The sequence below is a fragment of the Phoxinus phoxinus genome (assembly GCF_949152265.1).
Source record: "Phoxinus phoxinus genome assembly, chromosome: 11".
In the NCBI taxonomy this organism is placed as follows: domain Eukaryota; kingdom Metazoa; phylum Chordata; class Actinopteri; order Cypriniformes; family Leuciscidae; genus Phoxinus; species Phoxinus phoxinus.
Genome location: NC_136886.1, coordinates 10,070,513 through 10,097,846, shown reverse-complemented (window position 1 = coordinate 10,097,846; position 27,334 = coordinate 10,070,513). Strand labels below are relative to the sequence as shown.

The 27,334-nt window shown below is 36.2% G+C and overlaps 2 protein-coding genes across 5 annotated transcripts; one reads left to right on the top strand and one right to left on the bottom strand.

The window, feature by feature from the left end:
- Positions 1 to 122: 122 nt before the first annotated feature.
- On the bottom strand, positions 123 to 10,046 carry srsf3a (serine and arginine rich splicing factor 3a). Of its 3 annotated transcripts, none has more exons than XM_079627881.1 (7): positions 9,986 to 10,046; positions 5,499 to 5,545; positions 5,142 to 5,352; positions 4,088 to 4,222; positions 875 to 913; positions 595 to 681; positions 123 to 509 (listed from the first exon to the last, which is right to left on the bottom strand). In XM_079627881.1, exons 2-7 carry the CDS (start codon positions 5,503 to 5,505, stop codon positions 482 to 484), a joined length of 507 nt encoding a protein of 168 aa, XP_079484007.1. In that variant the 5' UTR covers positions 5,506 to 5,545; positions 9,986 to 10,046; the 3' UTR covers positions 123 to 481. The 3 variants fall into 3 exon arrangements, with proteins under 3 accessions (XP_079484007.1, XP_079484006.1, XP_079484005.1); XM_079627880.1 differs by lacking the exon at positions 9,986 to 10,046 and adding an exon at positions 9,818 to 9,888; XM_079627879.1 differs by lacking the exon at positions 9,986 to 10,046 and adding an exon at positions 6,044 to 6,394.
- fkbp5 (FKBP prolyl isomerase 5) lies at positions 10,043 to 27,107 on the top strand. Of its 2 annotated transcripts, none has more exons than XM_079627858.1 (11): positions 10,043 to 10,179; positions 16,815 to 16,947; positions 17,785 to 17,929; positions 20,291 to 20,433; positions 22,942 to 23,056; positions 23,165 to 23,321; positions 23,492 to 23,582; positions 23,839 to 23,922; positions 24,250 to 24,435; positions 24,518 to 24,757; positions 25,926 to 27,107. In XM_079627858.1, the coding sequence occupies exons 2-11, from the start codon at positions 16,843 to 16,845 to the stop codon at positions 26,019 to 26,021; spliced, it is 1,362 nt and encodes a 453-aa protein (XP_079483984.1). In that variant the 5' UTR covers positions 10,043 to 10,179; positions 16,815 to 16,842; the 3' UTR covers positions 26,022 to 27,107. The 2 variants fall into 2 exon arrangements, with proteins under 2 accessions (XP_079483984.1, XP_079483983.1); XM_079627857.1 differs by lacking the exon at positions 10,043 to 10,179 and adding an exon at positions 13,490 to 13,954.
- Positions 27,108 to 27,334: the final 227 nt, after the last annotated feature.

The window sequence follows — 27,334 nt, the reverse complement described above, 5'->3', positions numbered from 1 at the left end:
GTGGAAATTATAATAAACAAGATGAATACATGCTAATGCTACTGTAATAGCTAGTTCATGATACCTAATGCAATTACTAATGTCATTGCAAGTCAATTGTTGAGGAAAGAGAAGTCATTCAGTGAATTCATAAGGAACTTTTTTTAATGGAAGTACAAACAAAAAAAGCATACAAAATTGGTTTCAAATGATCAACAGACATGAGTTACTCCATTCAGAACCTTTCACTGCCCAAACAGCATAAAATTACATTCCTGGCATTTAGGCAGGATGAAACCATTGCTACCCATTAAGCACAGATATCTTAAGTAAAAAAGGATCCTCAGAATGCTATAGGGAAAACACATTTTAAAAAGACTTTGGGGCCAAAAAAGAAAAAAACTAAAACAAAAAAAAAAATCCATTGTTTCCCATCATCCTAGTCTGTTGAGGAGGAACGCACAGACATGCTTTCTCTGACGAGGCTGGACTTGAACAATTCTCACTTCCGACCATTGGATCGTGAACGACTGAAAAGAAAAGAAACAAGACAAATTAAATGAGCATAATACTCCAGCTGTGTTACTACACAACTACTTAGAAGTATAAACCTACCTGCGTGATCTTGAGAAAGACCTTGAAGGTTTATAGTTTCTATCATTAGATAAAGACCTCTCTCTTCTCCTCTCTCTGGAAACGGACCTATAAAAGACAATACACTTGAATGAGTGTTCGTCATAATTACTCGCATTGCTAAGGAATTGCAGAAATGAGACAAAAGATGGAGGGCAAAGAGTTATATCCATAAGAATAGCCATAAATATGTGATGTCAGGAAAATGGTTATGGTGATATCAATACTTCTGTATGATTTTGAAAATATTTAAGTAGCTCACCTGCTCCGACTACGGCTAAAGCTCTGCCTCCTGGGAGACCTGGAAAGTCAGGGGTCAATATGGTCAAAAATATTCATGACATATGAAGCGCCACGCAATGACAATTGTAGTTTTTTTTTTTCAGAACAGATAATCTGCCTTCAGTGAAGTTTTTTGGAAACCCATTATGGGTGAATCAATTTTTAAATCAACTATCAGAAGCGGCAGTTCCAGATCAGCCTTTTATTTGACAAACCTTTGTGCACTGATCAAAAAGGTTTCAGTATGAAAACTACTGAAACAGAGGGATATAAAACTGGGGGAGAAACTCACTCTTTGGATATTGTAAAATACAAGTTACCATAAAATAAAATAAAAGGTCATACCTCAAAACCACCAAATAAACAATTCAATGTCATTAAGCGGGAGGAAAAGGCATTAACTTACTATTCTGTTTTCAACAAGCTAGTTATGATGCAGTGAAGCGGAGTGCTGATCAGGAGGGCGTAATTTGCGGGGAGATTTTGCCAGATGGTTGCTAGATGTTAACAGCTATACAGTAGTGGCTGAAGATGTCAGTTAGATGAGGACTGCTGAGGATATGTTGTCATGTAGACATTTGGGGAGGGGCATAAGACCCGTTGATTGGTAGTAATTGTGGCGTGGTTGGTTTTGCCGATCAGGTTAAAGTTGGAGGAGGTGAAGGAGCCTGAGAGAGGCATGCTCAGGAACCAATGGGCTGGTGGCCATGCTTGGATCATGTGAGCTGATTGGTGTACGCTGGTCACATGATGTTGAAAGAGGGCTAGTTGACTGACTCAGAGGTAGATGAGTAGAGGCTTGGTGATGTCTCTGAAAGGGGGGGTGGGGTGGTCAGCTTCATTAATATAAATAGAAAAATGACATAAAACCCAAACAATGAGAAGATTCTTTGGAAATAAGTCATGTGATCAGCTAAAGACAAAAGGAGGAACACCTGGGCCCGGTTGCATGAAGCCTCTTAAGTGGTTTGACTTGAAGAGGGAAAAAATCCCTGAGGTAAGGGATTACTTTAAGTGCGTTGCACTTGCAACAAACGTCTTACGGCCCGGGTATACTTCATTTTTCACATTCCACTCTGAGTCGCGCACAATTGAGTGGGTGAGCTTTTTAAAAGTATACTCTTGGCCGTGAGAGCGGAAAGAGTGCGAGTGCCAAACTTTGTTAGTGGACTCAAGTCCCTTACACCTGCGCTGTTGTAGACGCACTGTCCATGCGAACACAAAAATTGGGCAGCACGTTGACTGTGCGTGGATGTCCCTCCTGATGACAAAAAATATGTCACATGGACAGTGCGGAACGTGGACGGCCAGTGTATACTTTGGGCTTTAACCATCACCCTTCCTTAAGTGTTTAAATTAAGCATTTTGCGATAGTTTCTGGCAAAAAAAGGGCAATGGAGAAGCAGTTGCTATAGTTACAAAATCTTCCAAAATTAACAAAACAAACTAACTTTCACATTTAGTGAACTATACAGCTACAATTACAACTACAATATGTTATGGAGATTATTAAAGGGGGTCTGACAGACAACACAGATCATTCTAAAATTCTGAGTGTACGCACACAGGCGGTGTCCAGCTACGTCACCGGTGGATGCTCTAAATCCTGCTGTGCAAATCACATAGTTTTCCATTTAATTACATTAGGCCACCTTCTTGTTACTATACCCACCCATCGACGCCACTGTCTGTATAGTTATTAAATTGACTGATTTTGCCACTGAAAATACAGAATGATGCGCCCAGTGTCTTAGCCACGACACGGCTTGGCGCCTAGTCCTGTGTGTTAACCGCTTTAAAGTACTAACAAGAAATCTAAACCAAACTGGACCAAAAGACAAAAAAGCTATCCTGTTTTGGTCCCTTCATTTTTTTAAGGTGAAATGATCACTAAGGATTTTGTTGCAATGCATAAGAGAACCTAAGGGAACACTTAAGTAATTATGGGAAATAATACTTTATGACAGCCTTAATGTTCCTTGAGTGGACTATTATTTTTTCCTGCAACCCATGTTTCACTAAGGGTACCCGTAACCTTATAAATTTGGGATTTCATGCAACCGGGCCCTGACCCCCACAGCAATTATTATTATTTTTTTTCTATAAAATGAATAAAGAAAAATCTTACTATTGCAATAATACACACTATTGCACTGTAAAATAAAAATGTACTATTTATTAATAATACTATTATTATATTATAGTACAATGTTAAAATAAAAATATTAATAAAAAATTAATTATTTTACAGCACAACAGAAAAATAATACTAACATTTATGGTGGTCCTAATTTTTGGGCTTTCAAATGTTTGAGCTTTTATTTTGAAGGAAAACCGCAGGAAGACCTTAACGTTTCTCTTTGTAGAAAACAGATTTATAAACGATTCTCATTACAAATTTGAGAAGATGGTTGGCACATTTTGCCATAACAAATTGCAGAATACCATTTAGTGTGAATCGAAACTGAAAATTAACACCGTGCCATGCTTTGGCTTTACTCTGAAACATGCAGCACAACCATTGTGATTTGATGATCGCATTAAGCCACACCACATTCTCACAGCCATGCATTATCAAAATTCATTAAAAAAAGGGTTACCAAGCAACTGCCAAGTTATGACGTTTCAATGCTTATTTTTACTTGCATTTGACGCTTTGAAACCCTCGCCTAACATGCTAAGGGTGTCTCGCAGATGGTGCCACGAGCTTGTGCAGCGCTGTCAGAATAAATCCGTGCATTTTATAAATGGGGTTAGAAAACGTAACATTTAGCAGTTTATTTAGTATTTGTTTAAGGCTATTTCACGATTTCAATCATCAATGTAACCAGCCACAAAAAAAAAAATCCCTCAAATTTAAGCAATTCATGTGGGTCCTACTTTTCAGGACGGAAAATGTTTTCAGTGACTACAATTTAAGTAAATGAATATCCCTGATCAAATACTCAATGCAGTCATTTAGAATATCAGCTAAGGGGGAATGAAGCATTGGTTAACCAAAACAGCCGTTGAAAACTTATCAGGGCAAGCATATCAAGGGGAAGGTTTCGAACAGCTCTCCCAACTTGATGAAAAGATACTGGTTTGTCAGTCTCCACACCTAGGCTCATCATTCTGCCCATAACTATGCTTGAGGTGAATGGGTTTAGTCAAAGTTCAGCTCAAGGTGATCAAGACTAGATCAAAACTGTACCGGCGTCTAGCGGTTGGGCTGCGGCGTCTAGAATCATCACGTGGGCGGCGATTCCAAGAAGGGGGCGGTCCTCGATACCTTGACCGTTTTTCACCACTGGACATTTCAACTCGCACCCGACAACCACACAGTGTTCTGAAGACGACAAACAAACGGTTATAAAAAAATACTTAGCGGACAAAGCATGCCACATATTTCAACCAACACAGTCCAACCACTGAGAAAACTCTCAGTGTTTACTACTCAGTGTTATTTTAGTATCAGTGAAATAGAAATATAATCTGATTAAAAATATTAAAACTATAATTGTTTATGTAATGTATATATTTTATATACTGTTTTAATTTTTAGTTTAAGTAATTATGTTGTGTGCTTGTCATTTTAAATGTTTTCTTTAATATGTCTTTTATTAGGTAATCTTTTATTACCGTATTTTATTACGGTAAGTTTGGTTATTGTAGTACTTGAAAAATTAACTTAAGCTAAACAAAAACTGAGAAATGTTGCCTCGGAAACTAGCTGAAATATATATATTTTTAATGTCTATTTCAACAAGTACAAAAAATGGTTTTAGCGTTAGTCAATGATTGATAACCCTGTTACATCTATATACATTTTTGTCCGTTTTCAAACACACAATACAATTATTTAATCCTTTCCTTCAAGGGAAAGTTCACCCAAAAATGAAAACCATCATGTTGTTCCAAACCTGTATGAGTTTCTTTCTTCTGTTAAACACAAAAGATGGTATTTTAAAGAATGTTGGTAAACAGTTGACGGTAACCATTGACTTTCATATTTTATTTACTACTATGAAAGTCAATGGCTACCGTCAACTGTCTGGTTTCCAACATTCTTTAAAATATCTTCTTTTGTGTTCAACAGAAGAAAGAAACTCATACAGGTTTGGAACAACTTGAGGGTGGGTAAGTGATCAAATTTTAATTTTTGGGTGAACCATCCCTTTGATCAGTATAATCTAATCAGCAGGAATCTAATCTTGTTTCTGTAAGTTACCTGTGAAGACTTTGTTCCTGAATTTAAACATTCTTACCTCCCATCAAGTTCCCTCACAGCATCAGCCGCATCTCTGGCATCCTCAAACTCCACAAAAGCAAAGCCGGGAGGATTTCTGGCGACCCACACGCTCCTCAGTGGACCATAATAGCCAAATGCTCTCTCCAACTCAGTCTTGTTACCAGTGTTGCCCAAATTACCAACGTAGACCTTACAATCCAAAGGACAGTCACGGCTTAGGGAAGGGTCTACAGAGGGAAAAAGGTTTAGTTAAGTAATTGCTATGTTCTGTATTATTAGTGGTCATACGTCTATACCAACTTTTTTATAAGAACATTAAAATGGTTCATAGCTAGGGTGGATTTTATAAAAATGTAATCAAGACTTTAGTTACCTCCCATGTCTTCACCAATTCCGAACTCAACTCCACACCTAAAAAAACTGCAAAAAATAAGAACATAGCACCGATACTATGAATACGCAATAAAAACTGGATGATAAAAGTATCAACTGTTACTTTTAATATGTAGCACAATCAAAATTGTAACTAAAGAGGGTGTACATTTGGAAACAATGAAAAAACTAGCATGCAACACTGGATCACTCACAGGATTTATGAAGCTAATTAAAAGCGGCTTTCTAGCAAAAACAAAATACAAACACACAAACGATAGTAAAACTGTTTGAAGAGAGCCAGTGTTTTAAAATTCAAAGTCTAGTTCAATTTAAAGCAAGCAGATTTGTTACACATTACATTCATGTAAGTTAACGTTACCAAGCTAAAAGGCTAACACAAGCGTTTTCAGGCCTACACACGACATTAAAGCAATAACAGAATATCAGACTGATTTAAATGAGCAAACCCGACTACATTATAAATTATACGCACATTTTACATTTATTCGAGGTAAGTTAATAACTGAGGTTTCGATTTCTTACCGGTAAATCTGCTTTGTTTGCGTTAGCGAAATCGAAAACGCGCCACTGCCACTAAACACCTCGTTGCTAACGCGCGCTAATAGTAACTACTACAGGCCCTCGCGAGCAAATCTACATGTGAAGTACTTCCGGTTCTTTTCATCTTCATGAACAAGGACGTCAAATGAAAAGCTCTCATGCCTAAAACATATGGGAAGTGCGCTACATTTCTTCTCTTTAAACAGCCATCACGCACCTGAGATAAGAATATTTGAATGCTACATGAAAGTGTCTAAGGATGGATGTTGACGAATAATAGGTCCAGCACAGTTATAAATAGCCACCACACCGTATTTTCTTCCCTTGGATAATGAATGAACCGTCCCCTCTATTTCAGGTCTACTCAGCAGAATACTCAACATTGTTTGTATTAGTTGATAACATTTACTAACATTTTTATTCATGAATAAAATTGTGTATGTATATATGCCTACTGTTTATATTTATATATTATAGCCTACATATATAATAAATATATATATATATTATTATTTTGTATGTTATTTTGGTGGTATGAGCTGTAATAGATATTATTACCATTTATAGCAAAAATATTGGGTCATACGTGTGTCAGATCCTCAACAACTCATTTAGGCGAAATCTTGGGGGCAATAGTTCAGCCTTTGTTTTGGATTAAGTAAACACCAGGGGAGTTATGTAACAGGCTGCCTCGTATTCAAATAAAGAGCATTACGCTGCCTGCCTTTATTTTTGTCTCACTAGGCACAGGCAGGTCAGTATGCATGTATGTTTACATCTACCTCACCCTTTTCATACTCCAACTCTTCTGGGGTTTTGTCATTTATATTTATTGTTGTACTTACGTAATTTCGAAACGAAAAGAGCATCCCATTGAGAAACCAACATATATTTTCCTCATTCTTATGTTCCATGTATATTTGTCTGCAAGACAATGTGAATTGGTCTGTTACCACACACGGCACAGAATGTTTTTTTCCGCCCAGATTAGAACTGCACATTCTGTTCTGTTTTTCTTCCTGATGACTGGTTAGCCTCTCATGAACCCTCCCTTTCACTCTCCATAAAAGCAATATATACATACAGACTAAAGCACACACACACACACACACACACACACACACACACACACACACACACACACACACACACACACACACACACACACACACACACACACACACACACACACACACACACACACACACACACACAGTAAGCATTGGTTTTCCTTTGTTTACTGTAAATGTTGATAAATTACTTGTACTCACAATGAAATGACACTGATTACTTAATTTCATGGATTTAATGGAAAGCTTATTTTTAATACATTTCATCCAAAGTTCATACATTTACAGATAGAGAATACTTCTATACATTTCAGAGGGAAGCATTTGTTTGAAAAAATAAATTTCCATTCTACAATATCTGTTAAATGTCATTTTACTGGTATAGTCTGAAATCTAAACATGCATAAGATAAGACATAAGAGGGACAAAAAGAGGTGTTTTTGAAAACTTTTTAACAGATTTAAGATTCAATTAAAAAATCTTAATTGATAGACTGTTCACAATTTTGTTTGCCTTATATATAGCCTTATATTGTGCAAAACAGCAAGACGTACCAACTTTTTCATTTGTCTTGGTTCCTGGAAGTATTTCCCCCTTTATCAGTGCAGTAAAAGATAGTTTAGATTGCCGCAAATGTCCCTACCTGACAGATCTCTGAAAAGGGGTCCTGAATGAAAAAATGTGTCTGTTATCACTAGATGACTTTGAGGTGCTTTCTGCCCGACGTTTATTTGATTTTATGGTATATCATCGGAGGGCAGTTGTTTTGGATGGAGGTTATGGCCTATGTTCAGAAGAGCATACTTTGCACGGTATAAAGCACTTTTAGATTCATGGAATACCCAGATGACTACATTTATCAAAATGTTCAATACAAAGAGCACACTGCAGAATACTGTATCCCACAATGCAACACGCTGGCTTGACCTAACATTTCCATTGAGACAAATGAACAAGTAATATCAGCTGTGACAAATCTATTTGGACTAATTTCTAGAAATTTAACAAACTATTTATAGAAATTTAACAAACTATTCCTAGAAATGTAACAAAATATTCCTAGAAATTTAACAAACTAAACAATGTCAAATATAAACTTTTTTTTAAAACCAGGAGCCAGTATGTACTGCACTATACAAGTAGTTTGAGAGCGCCATTCAGATTTGCAATGCTTTATGGGAGTGGGTGGTCACCGTTAAGCTCTTTTGCCAATAATTACATTGGTAATTCCATACTAACAACTTATCCGATTGGTGGATCACCCTACAGGATTATGGAAAGTAAAGTTCTTCACAGGATATTTGGCAATTAAACATAATTTTGTTTTGAATAAAGTTGAAATCACATTTGTGGCTTCTATACACCAACGCTTAATCTCTGAGCTCATGCTATGTCTGTCTCAAAAGGTTGATAAGGTTTGATTAAAAGGTTTATGAAGAAAATTAATGGGATTTTTACTTTCTGTACCCATACTGTTGGGCTCTTTAATAGTCACCAATAATTGGCAAATTTACACTGCAAAGGTGGCACAGAAGCGCTTCTGAAGTGGCAATTAGGTGTCTTTACAGACTGTTTAATGCATTTACACAACAATTTTAACTGCATAATGGTTAAGGTGGGTCAGAGCAACCATAATTTAGTCTGGATTTTAATTTGCATTGTATCTTTACAAAGAATTGTTTCATCATTTCCAAGTGAGCCTTCAATCTCTCAGATGGACTCACTGTTTTTACAGAATCCATTTACCAAAGTAAGGAATATCTGTAATATATAACAATGTATCAGTTGGAATGTGATGTTTCATTAGAGCATGTAAGAGCACCATGGGAAGAAGACCTTGGAATATTGCAGACTGGCAATAGAACCACAAGAACTTTGTGTATTAGACATGGTTTAATACAATTCAAGATCTTGACTTCATATCTAACTAAAGCTCTCTAAGATGTTTTCTTCTGTGAACTATGTGATAGATGCAGTCAAACTCCAGCATCAGGACATGTGTTTTGGAAGTGTCAATATTCGTAATTATTGGATTTCAGTTGTTCAATAATTGTCAGAGTTGTTGGGAAAACCATTGGACCCAGACCCAATTTTGACTATTTTTTGGTGTCAGTGACAGTGCTGACAGTGCGGAGCTGTCTAAAAATCAGTGTATTGTGCTTGGAGTTGTTGATTGATTTTGCTCAATTGAAAAAAAAACAAAAAAAAAACACTTTTTATCAGTTATTTTATTAAGACAGCAATAATTGAACCCCAACACCACTACCCCCCCCCCCCCCTTTAAGTAGCCTAAATTTTACCCCCCTAAATTAATAATTATTTGTGTCAAAATATAATTTGTTTACATATGGAAGTATATTATTGCCCCTTGTACCTGCAAAGTGAATTTTGTTGGAATTTTTCTTTGTGCCAATGTAGAAAACTTAATAAAGAGAATGGTCTAAAATAAAAGATAACGTATTTGTAAGAGTCACTCTGCAGAAGACAAGACACGTTGTCACGACAACAGCAAAAGCTGCATAATTAAATTAACATAGAACCAAAGTGAAAGAAAAAAACACAAGCTTGCATAAAACTAATTCTTATACAGGGGGAGGGGGTTATTACATCATATTTTTAAGTTATACAAACATTTCCTGTTTTAGCCGGTACATAGAAGGTTATAATAGACTATTAGATAGCCTACCTCTCGCTCTTTCGGCAGGTCTATCCATTCGGGCGAGAAAAAAAAAACAGTGACACATGCAATGTTAATTTCACTTCCCAGATGTTTGTATTAAACGTAGTTGTCAGGCTGAAAACAGACGACGCGTTTGTCAACCAGGTTTGTCAAGTTCAGTATGCTACTTCTTACCTCCGCTGCGCAGATGAGTCAGTCAGAGTCTCCACCAGAGTCTCCACCGCACGTGCCACTGTGAACTAGAACATTTAGTTCTTGACGCGCGGACCTATTGATCTGAGAATCCAGTGGATAAACGGATAGGATCATTCTCTTGACTGTTACCAAAAGAAAAAAAAGAAAAAAAATCTACATTATTTGACGACAAGGTGAAGCTCCTATCACTCCTTATTGCATGCAGTTCTTTTAATCGCTTTCCATGCACAATCCCCAATATCCTAGCCTATATGAATATGTTGTTTAATGTTAACATTTGTAGCCGATCATTGCTTAGTATGTGGATCCATAAATGCCTCATGTTTATAACTGCTAAAAGTGTTGGCTAATTTTGTTAAATGTGGTCATATCTTCCGTAATTTGTAGATTATACACAACAATTATTTGAACAAACTTTCCAATATGCCATTATAATGTATTTTATACATTTGCCAAATAATCATGGGACCTCTTGAGTGTTTTGCATCACAGTGCAGATTATTGATATTATCTCTACTCATCTAAATCAGCGTGGTGTAATAATAGGCTGTTGCAAGGGGTGGAAAAAGAACAGAGAAGTTGTACTACTTATGAAAGTATAGATTCTGTGAAAGTGTGATGCTCAATTTAAAGTCAGAGTATCTAACCAAAAATGATCAAAGTTTAATTGCAGGCCTACTTACATATTTAAAAGTAATTAATTATGTTTTAGTTTAAATCATGATGTACAGAACACACCAGATGTTTATTTAATTGAACTGAAATCAATACCCTAAAACCTGTCACTTTACATGTTTGGAATATTACTACTAAAATGTGCTCTGCAGATAATGGACAAGTGTAGTATACGTATACAGTATACATTTTTTGGACATACTACCTAAATTGTGGAGGTCTTTGATACAACATTTTGTATTTTGACTTATTTGACACTAATTATTTAGTAGCTAATTTAAATCTCACATTGTCACAATTCCCCTGTCCTTGTTCATGAACTTTTATTTTGATATTCTTTTGTATCCTGCCTGTGTTCAGTTCCTGTGTGTTTAGCTCCTGTTTCCTTGGTTACCTTAGTTATTCATTGATTATGGCCTGTTCCTGTTGACCTGTTCCTCATCATCCTGTGTATTTACTCAGTTATCTTCTGTTCTTTGTTTTGTATGGTTCCTGGTATTTATTAAATGTGATTAATCGTTCATCTGCATCGAGCCTCTTTGAATCTGGATTATAAAGTCAAGCCAGCACATAACACACATACACAATAGGATATGATAGTATGCTAATTAAATTTTTTAAATCTCCAATCTTTCAACTATGCTAATAAATTAAATCTGGTTGTAATGCAAACATACCAGTAATTAAGTGACTGGTTGGGATGGGCCAGCACATTCATTAATTCCTTAATTGCTTTTTTACAGAGTGGGGATGAGTCAAAATTATATTCAGGTTAATAAACCACAAGCTACAGAAGTTTTAATATATCTAAATCTCTACCTAAAAATTTGCTTAAATGAGGTACATTTAATTAAGTACTGTTACACTTTAAGAGTAAATTAACTTTCCCTGAATGAAATTGACAAAGTATTTTCATTTAATCTTTTCCTTTAATCTTTTCTATGCAAATGAAACCATAACGGGCTGTTTACCTCTGACAGAAGAAAACCTGAATCACCACAAAGCCTTTAGTCAAGAATGTCATTATCACCAAATGCCAGTATATTGAAAACATGGCTACAAGTGTTTTTTTTTTTACATTTTATTTTCATGTTTATTTTTATTTTTTATTTTTTTCAAATGCTGATGATAAATTAAATTATAACAGAGTGATTTTTGATCTGCTCGATATGATCACTGAACACGAACAGGAAAAAAGGTCAAACAAGTTTACGTGGAGTGTCCCCACTTGGACCTTGTTGGCAGCGTGACATATTGGTCTGAATCCTTATCCTTGAAAACCCCCCACTTGTTTTCTTGTGCCATCCGTTCCGTACTGAGCAGTTTCACATTATAAGCTCTGTCGCAGATCCCTGCTGCTAAGATACCAAACGGAGGCAGCATTTTTTCTACTCTTTTCCATGCTTAAATACTTTAATAATCCTAGAAAAGCTAAAGGTCTGCTGACATAATATTAGAGATCTGTGATTTTAATTCATTACATTCTTGGCACATTTGACAATGTATGTATTCTAAATATTTCAATATTACAAATCAATCAAATAAATGATTTAAATAGCATTTCTCTGGAATGGATTAACATATCTGCAGAGAATCTTTAATAAACAGCGCACATCTGCTCTGACACTCACACCATGTTCCTGGATTAACTATCTATCTGAAATGATAGTTAAAAAAAAAAAAAACATTCAGGATTTAAAAGGGAAATCAATCACATATGCCATTGTGTTCCTGCTGACACCTCTTGTTGCTCTGGTGAATGAATCGGGAACATTTTGTTACAGTTCCAGTCTGAGAGGTTTTTGAGGCAGGTAACATGTTGCCCAGTCCTGCTGTTATTCAACATTTGGCATATAACTTGAAAGGCTGGATTTGATTTCAACTCTTTACTCTTTACATTAATTACAATCTACATTTAATCATTCGGTGTAGAAATTAAATCCAAATATAATTTATTGAAGATACTGCATAGCTTTAAATGTCCAATGTTACAACTGTCTGGCCTACAATGTATCACCTTAAACAGAAAAACATTTCTTTACACACTTTAAGAATTTGTTTTGACTTTAAACGAAAATGAATACAAATATTAATCAGAAAAACCTGTTAAATGGTAAAGTTGCCTTACAATACAAAGTGAAATATATTTATTTAGCGGACAATAAATGTAATTTTACAGTAAAATACTATAATGTTTGGAAGTCAAAAGTAGGCATAATGATTTGAAAATTACATTGAAAATGTGAAAACATGATGTGAAAATCTATATTACATTCAACAGAACAATGCATGTAGGTTAACATTTACAGTATTGTTAAAATTATGTGTTTAAAAAACAAACAAACAAGTTTCCTTAAAAATGAAAGTAAAGGACATTTCCCTGCATGAGGCATAACATTTGATTATATTTTATTTAAATAATAAACTTTGAATTAAGGTAACCAGTTCTGTAAAAAAAAAAAAAAAAAAAACCTGTTAATTAAAGCTATTAATGTTTAGGCTTATAGTGTTATTTTAGTATTATGAGTTAGCCTATATAGGCATGATTAATGGAAACCATTCTGATGAACAAATTCATCATGTGTTTTTTCATCAACACCTACATTATTATGGTAATTGTAAAATATATGGAGAGCAAAATGCCATCCAGAAACGTCTTCATTGTATTTTTCCAGTAAATTTCTTTCAGCTGTCAATTTTACCGTAGGCTAATCTTTTTTTTTTTTTTTTTTTTTTGCAATGCATCATATCACTTTAAAACTCCACCTTTTTAAAAATAATATAGTCGTGTTGTTCTTTCCGCGTATCGCTGTGCTCTGACTGTGTGGTTGTACATGCTGTTCCCAACTTGAGCTGTTCAGTCAGCACACAACGGGTTACGGGTCAGGGTGTCTACTAGGACACTGTGTTCTCATCAGCGCGAGCTACAGTACAGCCGGAACATTGTGTTACTTTGTGGACAGTTTCCAAGGCCTGCCCTTAATTTTTACACTACATTGCCCTCCCCCCGCGTTTACTCCTCCTCCTCCTGTAGTCTCATTTCATTTCCCTGTCCAAATGTCTCGTAGAGGCGTATCGTGTTGATGATTAGTGTGGTGTGGAGAAGTGTAAAACACTGTCGGTAGAACATCTAGTACTCTCGCGCTGAGAGGGCGGGCTTATTCCTTTTTAAGCCGCTAGGCACAGGTTGTATTCGCCGGTAAGACTGAAGTTACATACGGACGGATATATGGTCAAACACATGAGAGGAACGGGCAACAAAAGGGAAATATTGTAAGTCTAGATTTCATGCTTGTTTTGTTCCTTTATCCATCGCATTGACTATCTTTTATACTTAAGACAGCTTTCTATAGTGACTACAATAGAAAAAGCCTGTTTTCTCATTGTGCTATGCTTTTTTTTATTCTCCTAAAATCAAGTAAAATATCGCCTTGTGGCCTTATATTGTAAAAATTAAATGAATGGATAAACACTAATGCTGGAAAGAAAACTGTAGCTATACTTTAATTAGCATATTGCAATGTGTTTAGCAGCCTGTAGTTACGTTTAAGATGTATGGAGCTAACTGAGAGGAAACGAAGCACCACTTTTCAATGCTGGTGCAAGAGAACTTATTGAATTTATATTTCCTATTTTGTATACACAAATTTTCTTACTATTTCTCATGAATCCATCAAAGCCACAAAGACAGAAAATGAGAAATAGGCCTATGGTTATGGATTGAAAATGTTTTCTACCTTTCCCTTTTTTAACTTTGAGATGTGAAATTTTCATATTTTTGTAAATTATGTCATTTCATGTCCCCTACTAACGTTATACCGTAGCCTATACGGCTCAGAACTTCGTTACGCTGCTTTGCTTTAACCATATTTTTATAGAATCTGTTTAGATTATTACTCGTTTTTATTGTAAATGGCAAGTTGATTCTTGTGGCTTTAACAAGCACAGAAAATCCCTTTTTGTTGTGGCATAACCACGTATTTAGGTCTGGGAGGACCAGATATGAATGAACCAGTTAACCATCCTCTGAATTTTGGTGTTAGATTAATTTCCTTCATTGTCTACGTGGGTCACACCCTTGATTTCAGTGTCAGAGATGTTTTCAAGAGTTGAAAACCCTCCACTTTCTACAGATAATTACATTTTGATGTTTACGACAGTCTGCCATCAGTACAGAAAGAGTTTGGGTGTTTGACAAGGTGATTAACTAGGAATCTGTGAGTGCATGGTGTGCCTGAATGCGAACGGTATGTTCAAGGATGGAATGAGTCAACTGTCTCTGAAAGCTCATCTTTGTAACAGGAATGCCTGTTGCAATCTCCCCACACTGCGGACATCTGAGACGGAGCTCCAATAAGAGCCTAGAAAAGTCACACCACCTTTAATGAGTCGATCACTGGAGAAAAAGACTTAAGAACAGTTGGCTGGAAAAGCAATGAAGAGATAGCCAGGCATAGAGACAAACACAGTTAGACAAACAGACAATGACAGACCAGTATGAATTGAGATATAGACAGATGAGTTATCAAATGAGTGGTCAGTGAATAAAACAGACACACAAAGTTAATAAATGCAACAATTAGTGAAGACAGTACAAAATATCAGGCTTTTTATTCAAGTGCACATCATCTTTACGTTTTATTGATGATTTTTAAGTAAGATCTATTAGAGGAACTTCATAACATGTGATTCCAAGAAAGATTTTTAGAAGCACTCAGTTGTTCGAATTTAGGATCAGAATTTAGTTAAATTTGTTAACATGTAAAACAGAAAAAACACACCAACAAAACCAGTGACGTTTTTATTTTGCATTTTTTGTAGTTAGATGTTTAATCAAATTTGTATGTTAATTCTGTTTCAATTAAAGTGAAAAGGCTTCCAGTGCTGTTTAATCAAATTGCAATTGTATTTGTGACTCTTGTTGACTTGCATGTTCACGGCCTTCATCTTGGGTTTTTAGACTAACTCGTGCTCAAAGAATGATACATTTCCACAGCAATGCTATTAGCCAGGACGGTAGAGGACTATTTCTGTAGATGCGTCACATAGCCTAGCCTGGACTCTTAATTTTCACTCGGCCATATTCCCTTTCCAAGACATAAACCCTAAACTCACATGCAGTGAGGTGAATATTTGTGATGAATATATTATACTTTCAATGCAAACAAATGTTACAATGATCAGTTTGGCACAGAGCTGTCTGCTTTCGAGTTAAGTCCCTGAAACAATAGACATGGATATTTCTGTTGTTGTCTTAGTTAGGTATGTGCTGCTATATCTGCTCTTATGGATTAATATAACTTTTCTTGAAATGTATAGGCCTACATTTCCTGTAACCTTCAGTGTTTTGTGTATAGAAACAAAAGGAAGGTCTTGGATTGAGTGCCTTGAGTCATTGTAGTATCTCATCGCCTCAAGCAACGTGGACCGGACTGAATGTTCCCTTCTCCGTTCTGTTTTCTTCCCGTGCCTTTTTACTAGGTTTACTGACATAAATCTCACAAGGCATCCTTCTCTAGAATCTGAACTTGTTCCAGGAACATAGAATAAAAAGAACATATTGTTTCGTCGCACACGTTCACAAGATTTAATGTACACTCAAATAAAATACCTCAAAAACTCTTTACACATGTAACACACACACACACACACACACACACACACACACACACACACACACACACACACACACACACACACACACACACACACACACACACACACACACACACACACACACACACACACACACACACACACACACACACACACACACACACACACACCAACTAACAATTGTTCTAGGAAGAAAAACAAAACAGTTAAGGCAATCTTGTGAAAAATGTCAAAAACACAACGATACAAGCATATGTGCACACTCACATTTGATTTCCATGTATAGCATACAGTATTACAGCTCGTGCTATATCAACCTTTGAGAGGTTATAATGTCTAAATCGATTTTTTTTTAGGTTTGATATAAAAGAAAAAAACATGCCAGCATCACATAAGAAGGATTACAACATATTTTTGTATGAAAATACCACATATAAGGAAATGTAACTGCAAATATTTGAATTTGTCTGAAGATAGAAGATAAAAAAGTCAAATATTGTATGTTTGTTGTTTTTAGGGGAACACGGGTATCTACGAGTGGCGAGATGTCATCTTTAGAGGATATCTTTTCCACTAACCAGTGCCCAACTGCTGCCTTTACCTCCCAAGGCACAGATGTCACTCCAAATGGTGACCGTGGAGTATGTAAGGTAATCCAGTCATTACTAACTCTGTATCACAGCTGTTAGTTTACATTTTCTGTATTTTTACTGTAGTCATGAACGATACAGCGGGGTCAAAATGTCTGCAACCACTAGTAAAAAAAAAAGTATTTTTCACTTTTTTATAATGTAATATAGCATTTTCCATTAAACAATATTTTATAGGCTATTATTTTAGTTAAATTCAGAATGTCTTCAGAAAGTTCATAAGAACCTTTTGCTTCTTAAATATTAATTATTTTCTTTAACATTCTCTTTATTTACAGGTTTAAAGAAAAGTTTCAATGTGGAAACTTTTAGACCTCACTGTATGTCAAATGTAACATACATATTTCAAACAACAGAGTCTGCTAAAGTAATATTGCGATCATTTTGTGTGCTTGTGCTGTTGATTCCAGGAGCATAATGTTTTATTGAGATAAATCTGTTGATAGTTAAAACCTGATTTGAATCTGCTATTTTCTTCAGATTCTGAATGATCTGGTGTTAAAGGGATAGTTAACCCAAAAAGAAAATTCTGTCATCATTTAATGTTGTTCCAAAACCATAAGACTTTTGTTCATCTTCAGAACACAAATGAAAATATTTTAAATTGAATCTGAGCGATTCTTTGTCTCTCCATTGACAAACCTACTAGAAACAGAAATATCTCAGATTTTATTAAACATATCTTCCGAAGATGAACAAAAGTCTTATGCGTTTGGAACTGCATGAGGGTGAGTAAATGGTGACAGAATTTTAATTTGTGGGTCAACTAACCCTTTAATTTAAAATAAATATGAGGTAGTGTAAGGACTTTTTTTTCTCCCATACGTCTCTCTACAGATTGTGAAACAGCATGGTGTGGAGGGGGAAATGCCGATGATTGGGGACAAGGTGTTTGTCCACTACACAGGCAGACTCCTCAATGGAAAGAAGTTTGACTCCAGTCTAGACCGCAAGGAGCCTTTTGTTTTTAATGTGGGAAAAGGTAATAGATTTCATAGATTTATTTTACTTTTTTTTCTTTTGTATAATTTTTTTAAAATTCTAAATTAATGTTTTTATTGAAACAAATACTGTGTTGCAAGAGATAAATTAAATTTTTAATGAAAGAAATCCATTGTGACAAATGGATGAGCAGATAAATCATTATATGTGCTATGCTATGCTATTATATGTATATTAGCATATACATTAATTATAATATTGGCCACTGTTTAGCGTGCAATTATTTGGCTCAACTTAATGCAGTTGTGGACAGTTCCACGCTTTGGATTTTGATAGATTTGCTAACCTTATATTAAACTGCCAACTCAAATACTCATACCTGCAGTAGAAACCCAAACTTAACCGAGTAAGCCTTAAAGGGATAGTTCACTTTGAAATAAAATTTTGGTATGTTTTAGTTTACCTGAAGTGCAAGATGTAGGTGTCTTTGTCTCCGCACTAGTTTAAATTTTTATATTTTTAGGTCAAACCGTTCTTGTCTGTCAGTCATATAATGCAGGTACTGTATCCAAAAGCATGCAGAGATGTCTCTAATAGCATGCAGAGAAAAGTCCAAATAAAAAAATTCCCCATCATAAGTGCACATTTATAGCCTAAGCTCGCGCGAACTCATCCGGGAGTGTTGAGTTTTCACTTATTCCCAATTTGTAAGCCTTCTATCTTGACACACTACTCGCTTCATTGTTCAGGTCAATCAAAGGCATACGTTGAGCCGTACAGCCAATCACACGCGTTTCTGCTGAGTTTAAAAATGCAACGTCCAATCGAAGGCGGTTAGATTAGTTTTCGGGGAAGAAATCCGGTGTAAACAGATCACTTGGACGTCGTTGTGTAAAAGAGAAAAAAACGATATAAATACTGTTCGTTTTATCACACAAACCGCTTGTTTCGTGTCTTAAGCCATCAATGTGCACTTACGATGGGGAATTTTTTAATTTGGACTTTTCTCTGCATGCTATTAGAGACATCTCTGCATGCTTTTGGAGACAGTACCTATATACCTGCATTATATGACTGACAGACAAGAACGGTTTGACCTAAAAATATCAAAATTGAAACTAGTGCGGAGACAAAGACACCTACATCTTGGATGCACTTCAGGTAAGCTAAAACATACCAAAATTTAATTTCAAAGTGAACTATCCCTTTAATCAAATTAGACATTAGTCACATTAACTCACTTGTGGTGAACTGCTAGTAATAGTGTAATTGCAAACATAGCAACATATTCACCATATACCCGTCTGCTAGGCAGAACTCCACTCTTCCCCACATAAGAGAAACTCTTTTAAATATCAACATAAAATAATATACAATGTTTTTTATATATATTTAGAATCATCTGCCAGTTACAGCAACAAAACATATACATTATTAATGTAGTCCCACACAAATAAGTAAGCTTTTATTTTGCACTTTAAATCAACTACAAATTAAGTTGGGTTGTATTAGTTTATTTTTAAGTAAATTAAGAAAGCGGCAAATCAAATATAATTTGTACGTTTTGTAATAGATGACATAATGTTTATTAAAAAAGAAAATCTAATCTAAATGTCTCATTTGTACTTTTATATGTATGAGTTGCACATGCAAATAGTACACTGTAATACACTGACATGTCAATGATTTGTTAGTTCTCTGTCTCTGTCACAAGTGTTGTTAAAAAGGAACAGTCATGGAACCTCCCAATTTCATTCAACATTTCTCACTTAAAAGCAGGGCTGAAATTCCTGTTTAATGACGTTTGTGGTTTAAGTGGTGCAATTACTGGTGTTGTTTAGACATGTGGTGCCTCCCTTATTATCTGCTGTTTCATTCCCATAGAGACAATTTGTCATAAAGATATTAACATAAATGATTTACTATGAAAATGTGGCACAAACAAATATCTTGTTTAGTTTTTGAAATTAAAATACTGCACTATTCAGTGTTTTTCAGTATTTGTGGATTATGAAGTTTTACTTATTAAATATTTATTTATAATAAGTAATATAAATAAAACATAGATATATAAAAAATAAGAAGTATTTATAGTTACACTTTATTTTAAGGTGTCTGTGTTACAGTGTAAGTATACATTTACGTACTGAGTAATAATAATAAACTACATTGTACTTACTATAGGGTTAGGATTGGGGTTTGATTTAGGGTTAGTTGCATTATGCATAATTTATAGTTATTACTACTGTAACTACATGTAACGTGTAACAAGGACACTGTAAAATAAAGTGTTACCTCATTTTACTTATAAAGTTATTTGAGCTACTTATATTTATCTTATAATGTCAAAAGATTTACAATAGTATTGAATTCATAAGTAGTGTCTGGTTAATTTACACAGGTCAGGTCATCAAGGCGTGGGATATTGGTGTGTGTTCCATGCAGAAAGGAGAGGTGTGCTTGATGCTCTGTAAGCCTGAATATGCATACGGTTCTGCTGGCAGCCCACCAAAGGTTCCTCCCAATGCCACACTTGTGTTTGAGGTAGGAACATCAAGCACTTAAAGTGTAACTTCGACCATCTTTTAACCCGCTGAAAAATGTATCATACTTTGTCTACTTTTTAAACAGCATTACGGTAAAAGTGAAACACTATGGCAACAGCTTACTTACCTGTATGCTACGGCGTTTTGCTTCGGGCAGAACTGACAGAACGACAGTTTATTTCAGTTTTTCCCCTCCGTTTGGGATAAAACACTGTGTTTGTAGTCATCCAGATTGAAATGTTAACTACAAACACTTCAGATTTTCAGTCGCGGCGCTCTCTCCATATTTACGATTTTTTGCAGCCTTTAGCCACTGCCTACAACGCACTGGATCCTTCACTGGAAACTGAAAGTAACTCACTCCCGCTAAACATTTACTCTTTGTATTCTTGCATCTGGGAACAATACAAGTCGACACCATTATGACCAAAAGTTTAGTAAGAAGTATTTCTGTCACAGTTTGGGTTTTGTTTCTTGTTCCTGGTTCTTGTCTGTCATGTGATCCCCTGTTCTAGTCATGTGATCCTGCCATGTGTTCCCTTGTCTGTGTCATGTTGTCATTGGTTTATGGTTTAATTGTTCACAGGTGTCCCTTGTCTAGTCGTTAGTCTTGTGTATTTAAGCCCTCATGTTTGCCCTGTGTCTTTGTCTAATAATGTTTTGGGTAACTGCTGTCTGTTAGCTTCATTGAATGTTTGTCCAGGTTCTTGTTTCTTGTTCTGAATTTCATGCCTTGCCGTGCCCTTGATTTATGTTTGATTATGTTTTGAAGTAAAGTTGCATTTGGGTTCTCAACCAGCTTGCCTCCAGTGGACTCATTCGTAACAGAATACTAGACCACACATGGACCCAGCAATTCGTCTCTTCCGCCTCAACCAAGGTGACCGTCCTATTGAAGAGTATGTGAGGGAGTTTTGTGAGCTTTGCGATGAGGTAGACTTTGGTGATGGTATCTTAAAGGTACCACCTCATGCCCGGCAATACCCCTCACAAAACTCTGGCGCAATATATTGACTTTGCCCTGTTGTGGAGTGGCTCGTCATTTACTGTGGGCTTTGTGGTTGAGGAGCCCCAGAAGCCCACAGTATCCCTTCAGCATGGGCTTCACGTCAGTCCTGCCGAGCCTGAGCTTCACGTCAGTCCTGCCGAGCCTGAGCTTCACGTCAGTCCTGCCGAGCCTGAGCTTCTTCACGTCGTTCCTGCCGAGCCTGAGCTTCTTCACGTCGTTCCTGCCGAGCCTGAGCTTCTTCACGTCGTGCCTGCCGAGCCAGAGACTGTTCACGTCGTGCCTGCCGAGCCAGAGACTGTTCACGTCGTGCCTGCCGAGCCAGAGACTGTTCACGTCGTGCCTGCCCAGCCAGAGACTGTTCACATCGTGCCTGCCCAGCCAGAGACTGTTCACGTCATGCCTGCCGAGCCAGAGACTGTTCACATCGTGCCTGCCGAGCCAGAGACTGTTCAGGACAAGATGGCAGCTGCGCCTGAGTCAACTCTGGATGATGCAGCTCTTATCATAGTCGCCACATCGATTTTGAGTGTGTGGGCAGCACACACATCGGCTCCAGCTCGTGAACCTTCGCCCAAGATGGCTGCCACGCCAGAGTCTCGTCCCGAGATCCGTTCCAGAGTCGGTACATGTATTCGTATTGAACCGAATCGGTACGGGTGTCACGGTTCGGTACATGAATTTATACGGAGAATACATGGTATAAAAATAAATAAAACTTGCATGCAAATTAATGTAATGCGGAACTACTGTTAGATACGTGGGTTCTTTAGGGACACCACCTAATCTGTAGCCCTGCCTTAAAATAGGTTTGTTTATACTTTCGCCTGCTCCGCAGTGAGCCTCCGCTGACTGCGCGCAAAATGGACGAGGCATTTCTTTCACGCTCACCGGTGCGGTTTCAGTTTTATAGCTGATTGTCTTATTTTGTTTACATCTCACTTTACACACTTCAGGGCAGGCTGTTACAGCAAGCTCAGGGGAGAGACTGTATAGATGGTACAGACTGAGACATGCTCAATAAAAAAAATTGCCTTCTGCATTTGTTTTGCTTTTCCCTCCATTGTACCGAACCGTGATGTCTGAACAGAGGTATGAACCGAACCGTGACTTCTGTGTACCGTTCCACCCCTAATAGGCAGACAAGTTTTATTGAAAGTACCCCTTTAAATAAACTTTGGATTCATGGATTAATTTAGAAAATATCTTGGAGAGCTTGTAGAGAATACATTATTGGTATTTCTTCTTCAGCCCTGGATACTTCTGGCTCTGTGGACTTTTAGAAAGTTTTTTTATTTTTTTATGTGACTTTCATATAACAAAAAGTTGAAATGTGGTGTTTTTTTTATTAAAAATCATTCCCTGGGACATACAATTCCCCAAGTTGAAGAAACACATTTGTCTCAAAGTGCTGTATACAATGATGTAAACCTGAACACAAAAAGCCTCTTTTGGTTTGTTACATTTAAAAGTACAAATGATTCTAATTCCCACAATTAGATTGAGCTGCTGAGCTTCAGAGGGGAGAAGATTACAGAAGATGGTGGGATCATGAAGAGAATAAAGGTCAAAGGTGAAGGCTATAACAGTCCTAATGAAGGGGCCACAGTCCATGGTAAGTCTGAGAATTATGAATATCAGTAATATAGTTGTAATTCTTAGACAATACGTTTGGATACAATATTAATTTGGATTACAATTCTGTTTGGTTTCTGTTCCTTAGTACACTTGGAGGGGCGGTGTGGAGGTCGGTTATTTGAGTCTCGGGATGTCACCTTTGTCGTGGGTGAATCAGAGGACGTGGGTGTTCCTTTAGGAGTGGACAGGGCCATGGAGAAAATCCAAAAGGGCGAATGCTGTTTATTATACTTAAAGCCCAAGTAAGAATAGCCATTCTGTTCAGATTTTTTAATATTTACTAAATATAATTGTTTTATTAAGAGCTGGATTATTTGTTTGGTATATATTGTTTGGCAAATACAGTTTATATAATAAAATATAATATAATATAACTATCACCATCTTAACTCAGGTTGTGTTATGATTTCAGGTACGGTTATGGCAAAGAGGGTAAAAAAGAATATGACATTGGATCAAATGCAGAACTACTATATGAAGTGACACTGAAGGACTTTGAAAAGGTGAGATATTTCATTTTAGACCCATAGTATTTAGTAAAAGCTTTCTGAATGTTCCCAAAGCTCAATGAAGGATAGAATGATCATATACAGTTTGGCCGCAAAACAAAACAAAAGTTGCATTAATTGCATTATATATTTTTTTATGCATTTAACTGTGGAAAATACTAGAATACAGTTAAAGTGTGCCCTCTAACGGTCATAGACAGAACTGACAGAAAACCTAAAAATACTACATTGACAATTCCTCATGTTTCAGGCCAAAGAATCCTGGGAAATGGACCTTACTGAGAAATTGGAACGTGCTGTTGTAGTCAAACAAAAAGGGACACACTATTTCAAGGTTCGTCTACACTTTTGTTATTACTATATAGTCACATGCCTATTCTTGCCTACTGAGTTGCTATTTATATTATTATAGACATTCATCCTGCATTTAGTAATTACTTTTATAATACTAAATATATAAAACTAATAATAATTGCTATTATTAAGATTAATATATATATATATATATATAATTTTTTTTATTTTTTTATTCTAAATAAACACTAAGATGTTGTAATTTTTTTTTAAATTTGAGCTCAAAAGCTTTCTACGATCATCTTATGTTCTTGTTTTGATGGCAGCAGTCAGGTAATTGACATCCTTCTTTATACGGTGCATTCAGGCTGGACTGTACAACCACGCTGTAATTCAGTACCAGCAGATTGTAAACTGGTTAGAGATGGAGTGTGGTACAGAAAAGGAGCAGCAACAAGCCATCCAGTCTTTCCTCTTAGTGGTCCATCTGAATCTGGCTTTGTGCTATCTGCGTTTGCGAGAGTATTCTCAAACAGTGGAGAACTGCAACAAGGTAGAGTAAGATAACAGTGAACAAAACATAATCTACAGTATGTGTCTTTCCCTTACCGTGTCATACTGGTTTTCATTACTAGGTAATAGAGCTGGACCCAGAAAACGAGAAGGCTCTATATCGGAGAGGTGAAGCGCGTCTGTTGCGCAACGAGTTCAGCCTGGCCCTGGTGGACTTCAGGAAAGTTTTGCAAGTTAACTCCTTCAACCGCGCTGCCCGCAGCCAGATTGCCATCTGTCAGCGCAAGATTCGTGAACACCATGAGCGTGATAAGAAGATCTATGCAAACATGTTCCAGAGGTTTGCTGAACACGATGCTAAGGTATTACACTAGCCAGAAGGAAAAGTTAATTCTTGACAAATTCACTCATGTTGCCGTTTTATGAATGCAGCATTAGGAAATGCTCGATTCTTTACTTGAATAAACAATGCCCTTGGTTGTACTCAACAAAGCTAATCTCATTCGAATAAACTAATACTGCAGAGGGGCTCAGACATAATCTCGGGGTAAAGCTTATTGACATTTGTATTAGTCAAGTTAACGAATAAAATAAATGGGTTTCATGATGACTTTAAAGCTAAATAAATGCAGTATGACTTTTGTGCTACATACCAAGTCTTCCAAAGCCCTGCAATGTTTTTGTGTTAGGGAACGACTGAAATTTAATTTGTTTATGACTGAGAATCTCCCCCTTTTCTGTAGATCTATAAATCAGTGGTTCTCAAACGTTTTGACTCGAAAACGTCCCATTGAACTGTGAAATGAAATTGTTATTGAGCTAAAAATAAAAATAAATTGGTTTAATTTAGATTAGAGTTTTACTTTTTTATTAAATTAATAATAATCTATTAATTTATTGATTGATTGAGAACCACTGCTTTAAATGTATTTTTTTTTTTTTTTTTACATATTTACAGTTTTAGTTTTTTAGTCTTATTATAGTTTTATTCATATTTTAATTTAGCTTTTATTTACTTTAGTTTTCATGCTAAGTTTAATTTAATTTTGTTAAGAGTCATTTTATTAGTTTTTAATTTTATGTTTATATAGCAATTTATTTATTTTTATTTCAGTTTTAGTTTTTTCCAGTTAATAATTTTAGTGCTTCAGCTTTCGGTTTATTGCCAAGGCAGCATTTCTAATTTATGTTTAAGTTAATTAACTAATATTTATATTTCAATTAACAGAAATGTTTTTAATAGTTTTAGATAATAACAACCCTGGTAAGCACATCTCAATTATTAATGAGAAAAACAAGAACCTGTAATGTTCGCATTAAACCTTTTTTAATGGTGTGTTTTTTTGTGCCGTTTTTGGAACAGTCCTTGATCACCATTCTGCATAGGGAAAAAAAATCATACCTGTTTGTAAGAAACATGATAGCAAGTAAATAATTTTTAGGCAAACTATCCTTTTAATAATTGCAGTCTTTATTGTTTGAAGAAAATACTATTAATTTAGCATCTAAAAATGTTGTCTCTGTTTGTAGGTGGGCCGATTAAAAAGGAAAAAAGAAGAGACTGGAATTTCAGATCAGAATAAACAGGGACTAAAGAGACCATGTCTCAGTCAGGACGGCTCCTAAAACTCCAGACGCTATTCAGGAGGCCCAAGCTAGGAGGTCAGGCTGTGGGGATGGCTGGCTCGTCCTCGACTGCCTCAGAAGAGAGGCAATGGGTTGGGGGCTTGGAAGAGCCCTCTATACACCTTGACCTCTGACCTCATCATCTCCCAGACTGAAAACCAATGCTGGGAAATATTCTAATAATTAGGTTTAAGGATATTGAGGAGCTGCAAACCTTAATGCCATTCCTACAAGAACAGAAAACAAACGACAACAGAAACCAAAGCGCATAATTCTATGACCACCTGTAAACCTCTACGGTGCACGCCTCAGCTCTCAGAAAGGCATTCATCCGCTGCATTATTGCGAAAGCATATGGTTTAATATTATATTGCATTATAGACTTGAATACAACCTAGTACCTTACCATGTACTGTAACTGTGCAGTATTCAGTGTAATTGCATCGACTTTGTGCATAATCAGATTAGGAGTTTAAGTTTGCAGTGGTGGGGTGTGTACTGGAGGCTTGATGTTTTTTGTATTATATTTGTATAAGTGTGTATGATATTTAGATGCAAGTGACCATAGTGGATAGCTGGACCTAAAAGTGCAATCCTCCATTTGGAGAAAACCTATTTTGTGAGACTCCCAGCTGTATTCTTTGTGGAGTCACAGCAGGCCCACATTCACAAACACACTTTTGATACTTCTGAGAGTGCATGCTTCTTTACTGCATCCTGGGAACGTCCTAGATTTGGGACTATATTTGAAAATAATTACAGGTTAGTTTCAACCTGAAACCCGGTATATATACTTGTCTGAAGTTCAATAGCTATATTTTTGAGCTCAGTTTCCATTACAGTTTGAAGCTCAAATGCTTTTTAGGCAAATCTTTTGACAAGATAGGAATATTTCGAACTGTTCTCTTGAAACCCACTTGTTCATTTGATCAAATACTAACTAGTGTGGTTTGCATGTTTTTCAGTATGTTCCCCATGTTTCAGACAGTTTTAATAATATTAATAATGAACAGTTTGTTAACTTTTTTTCTGTTTACCGTTTGATGCAGTACAGCAGGCCTGTCAATAAATATTCAAAGAAAACTGCTCAACTGTCTTGTTTTTGTTGTCGTTTACACTCAATGTATGACGTTAGACTCACATTTACACACTCAGATATAGAAGAGGCAAGGCTAAAATGAACACGCGATTCAGAAATACTGTGTTCACTACCGTTCAAAAGTTAAGGGTCAGTACTAATTTTCTATTCATCAAAGAATCTTGGAGAAACGCATCAAAGTTTCCACAAAATTCCACAAATATTTCATGAGTTT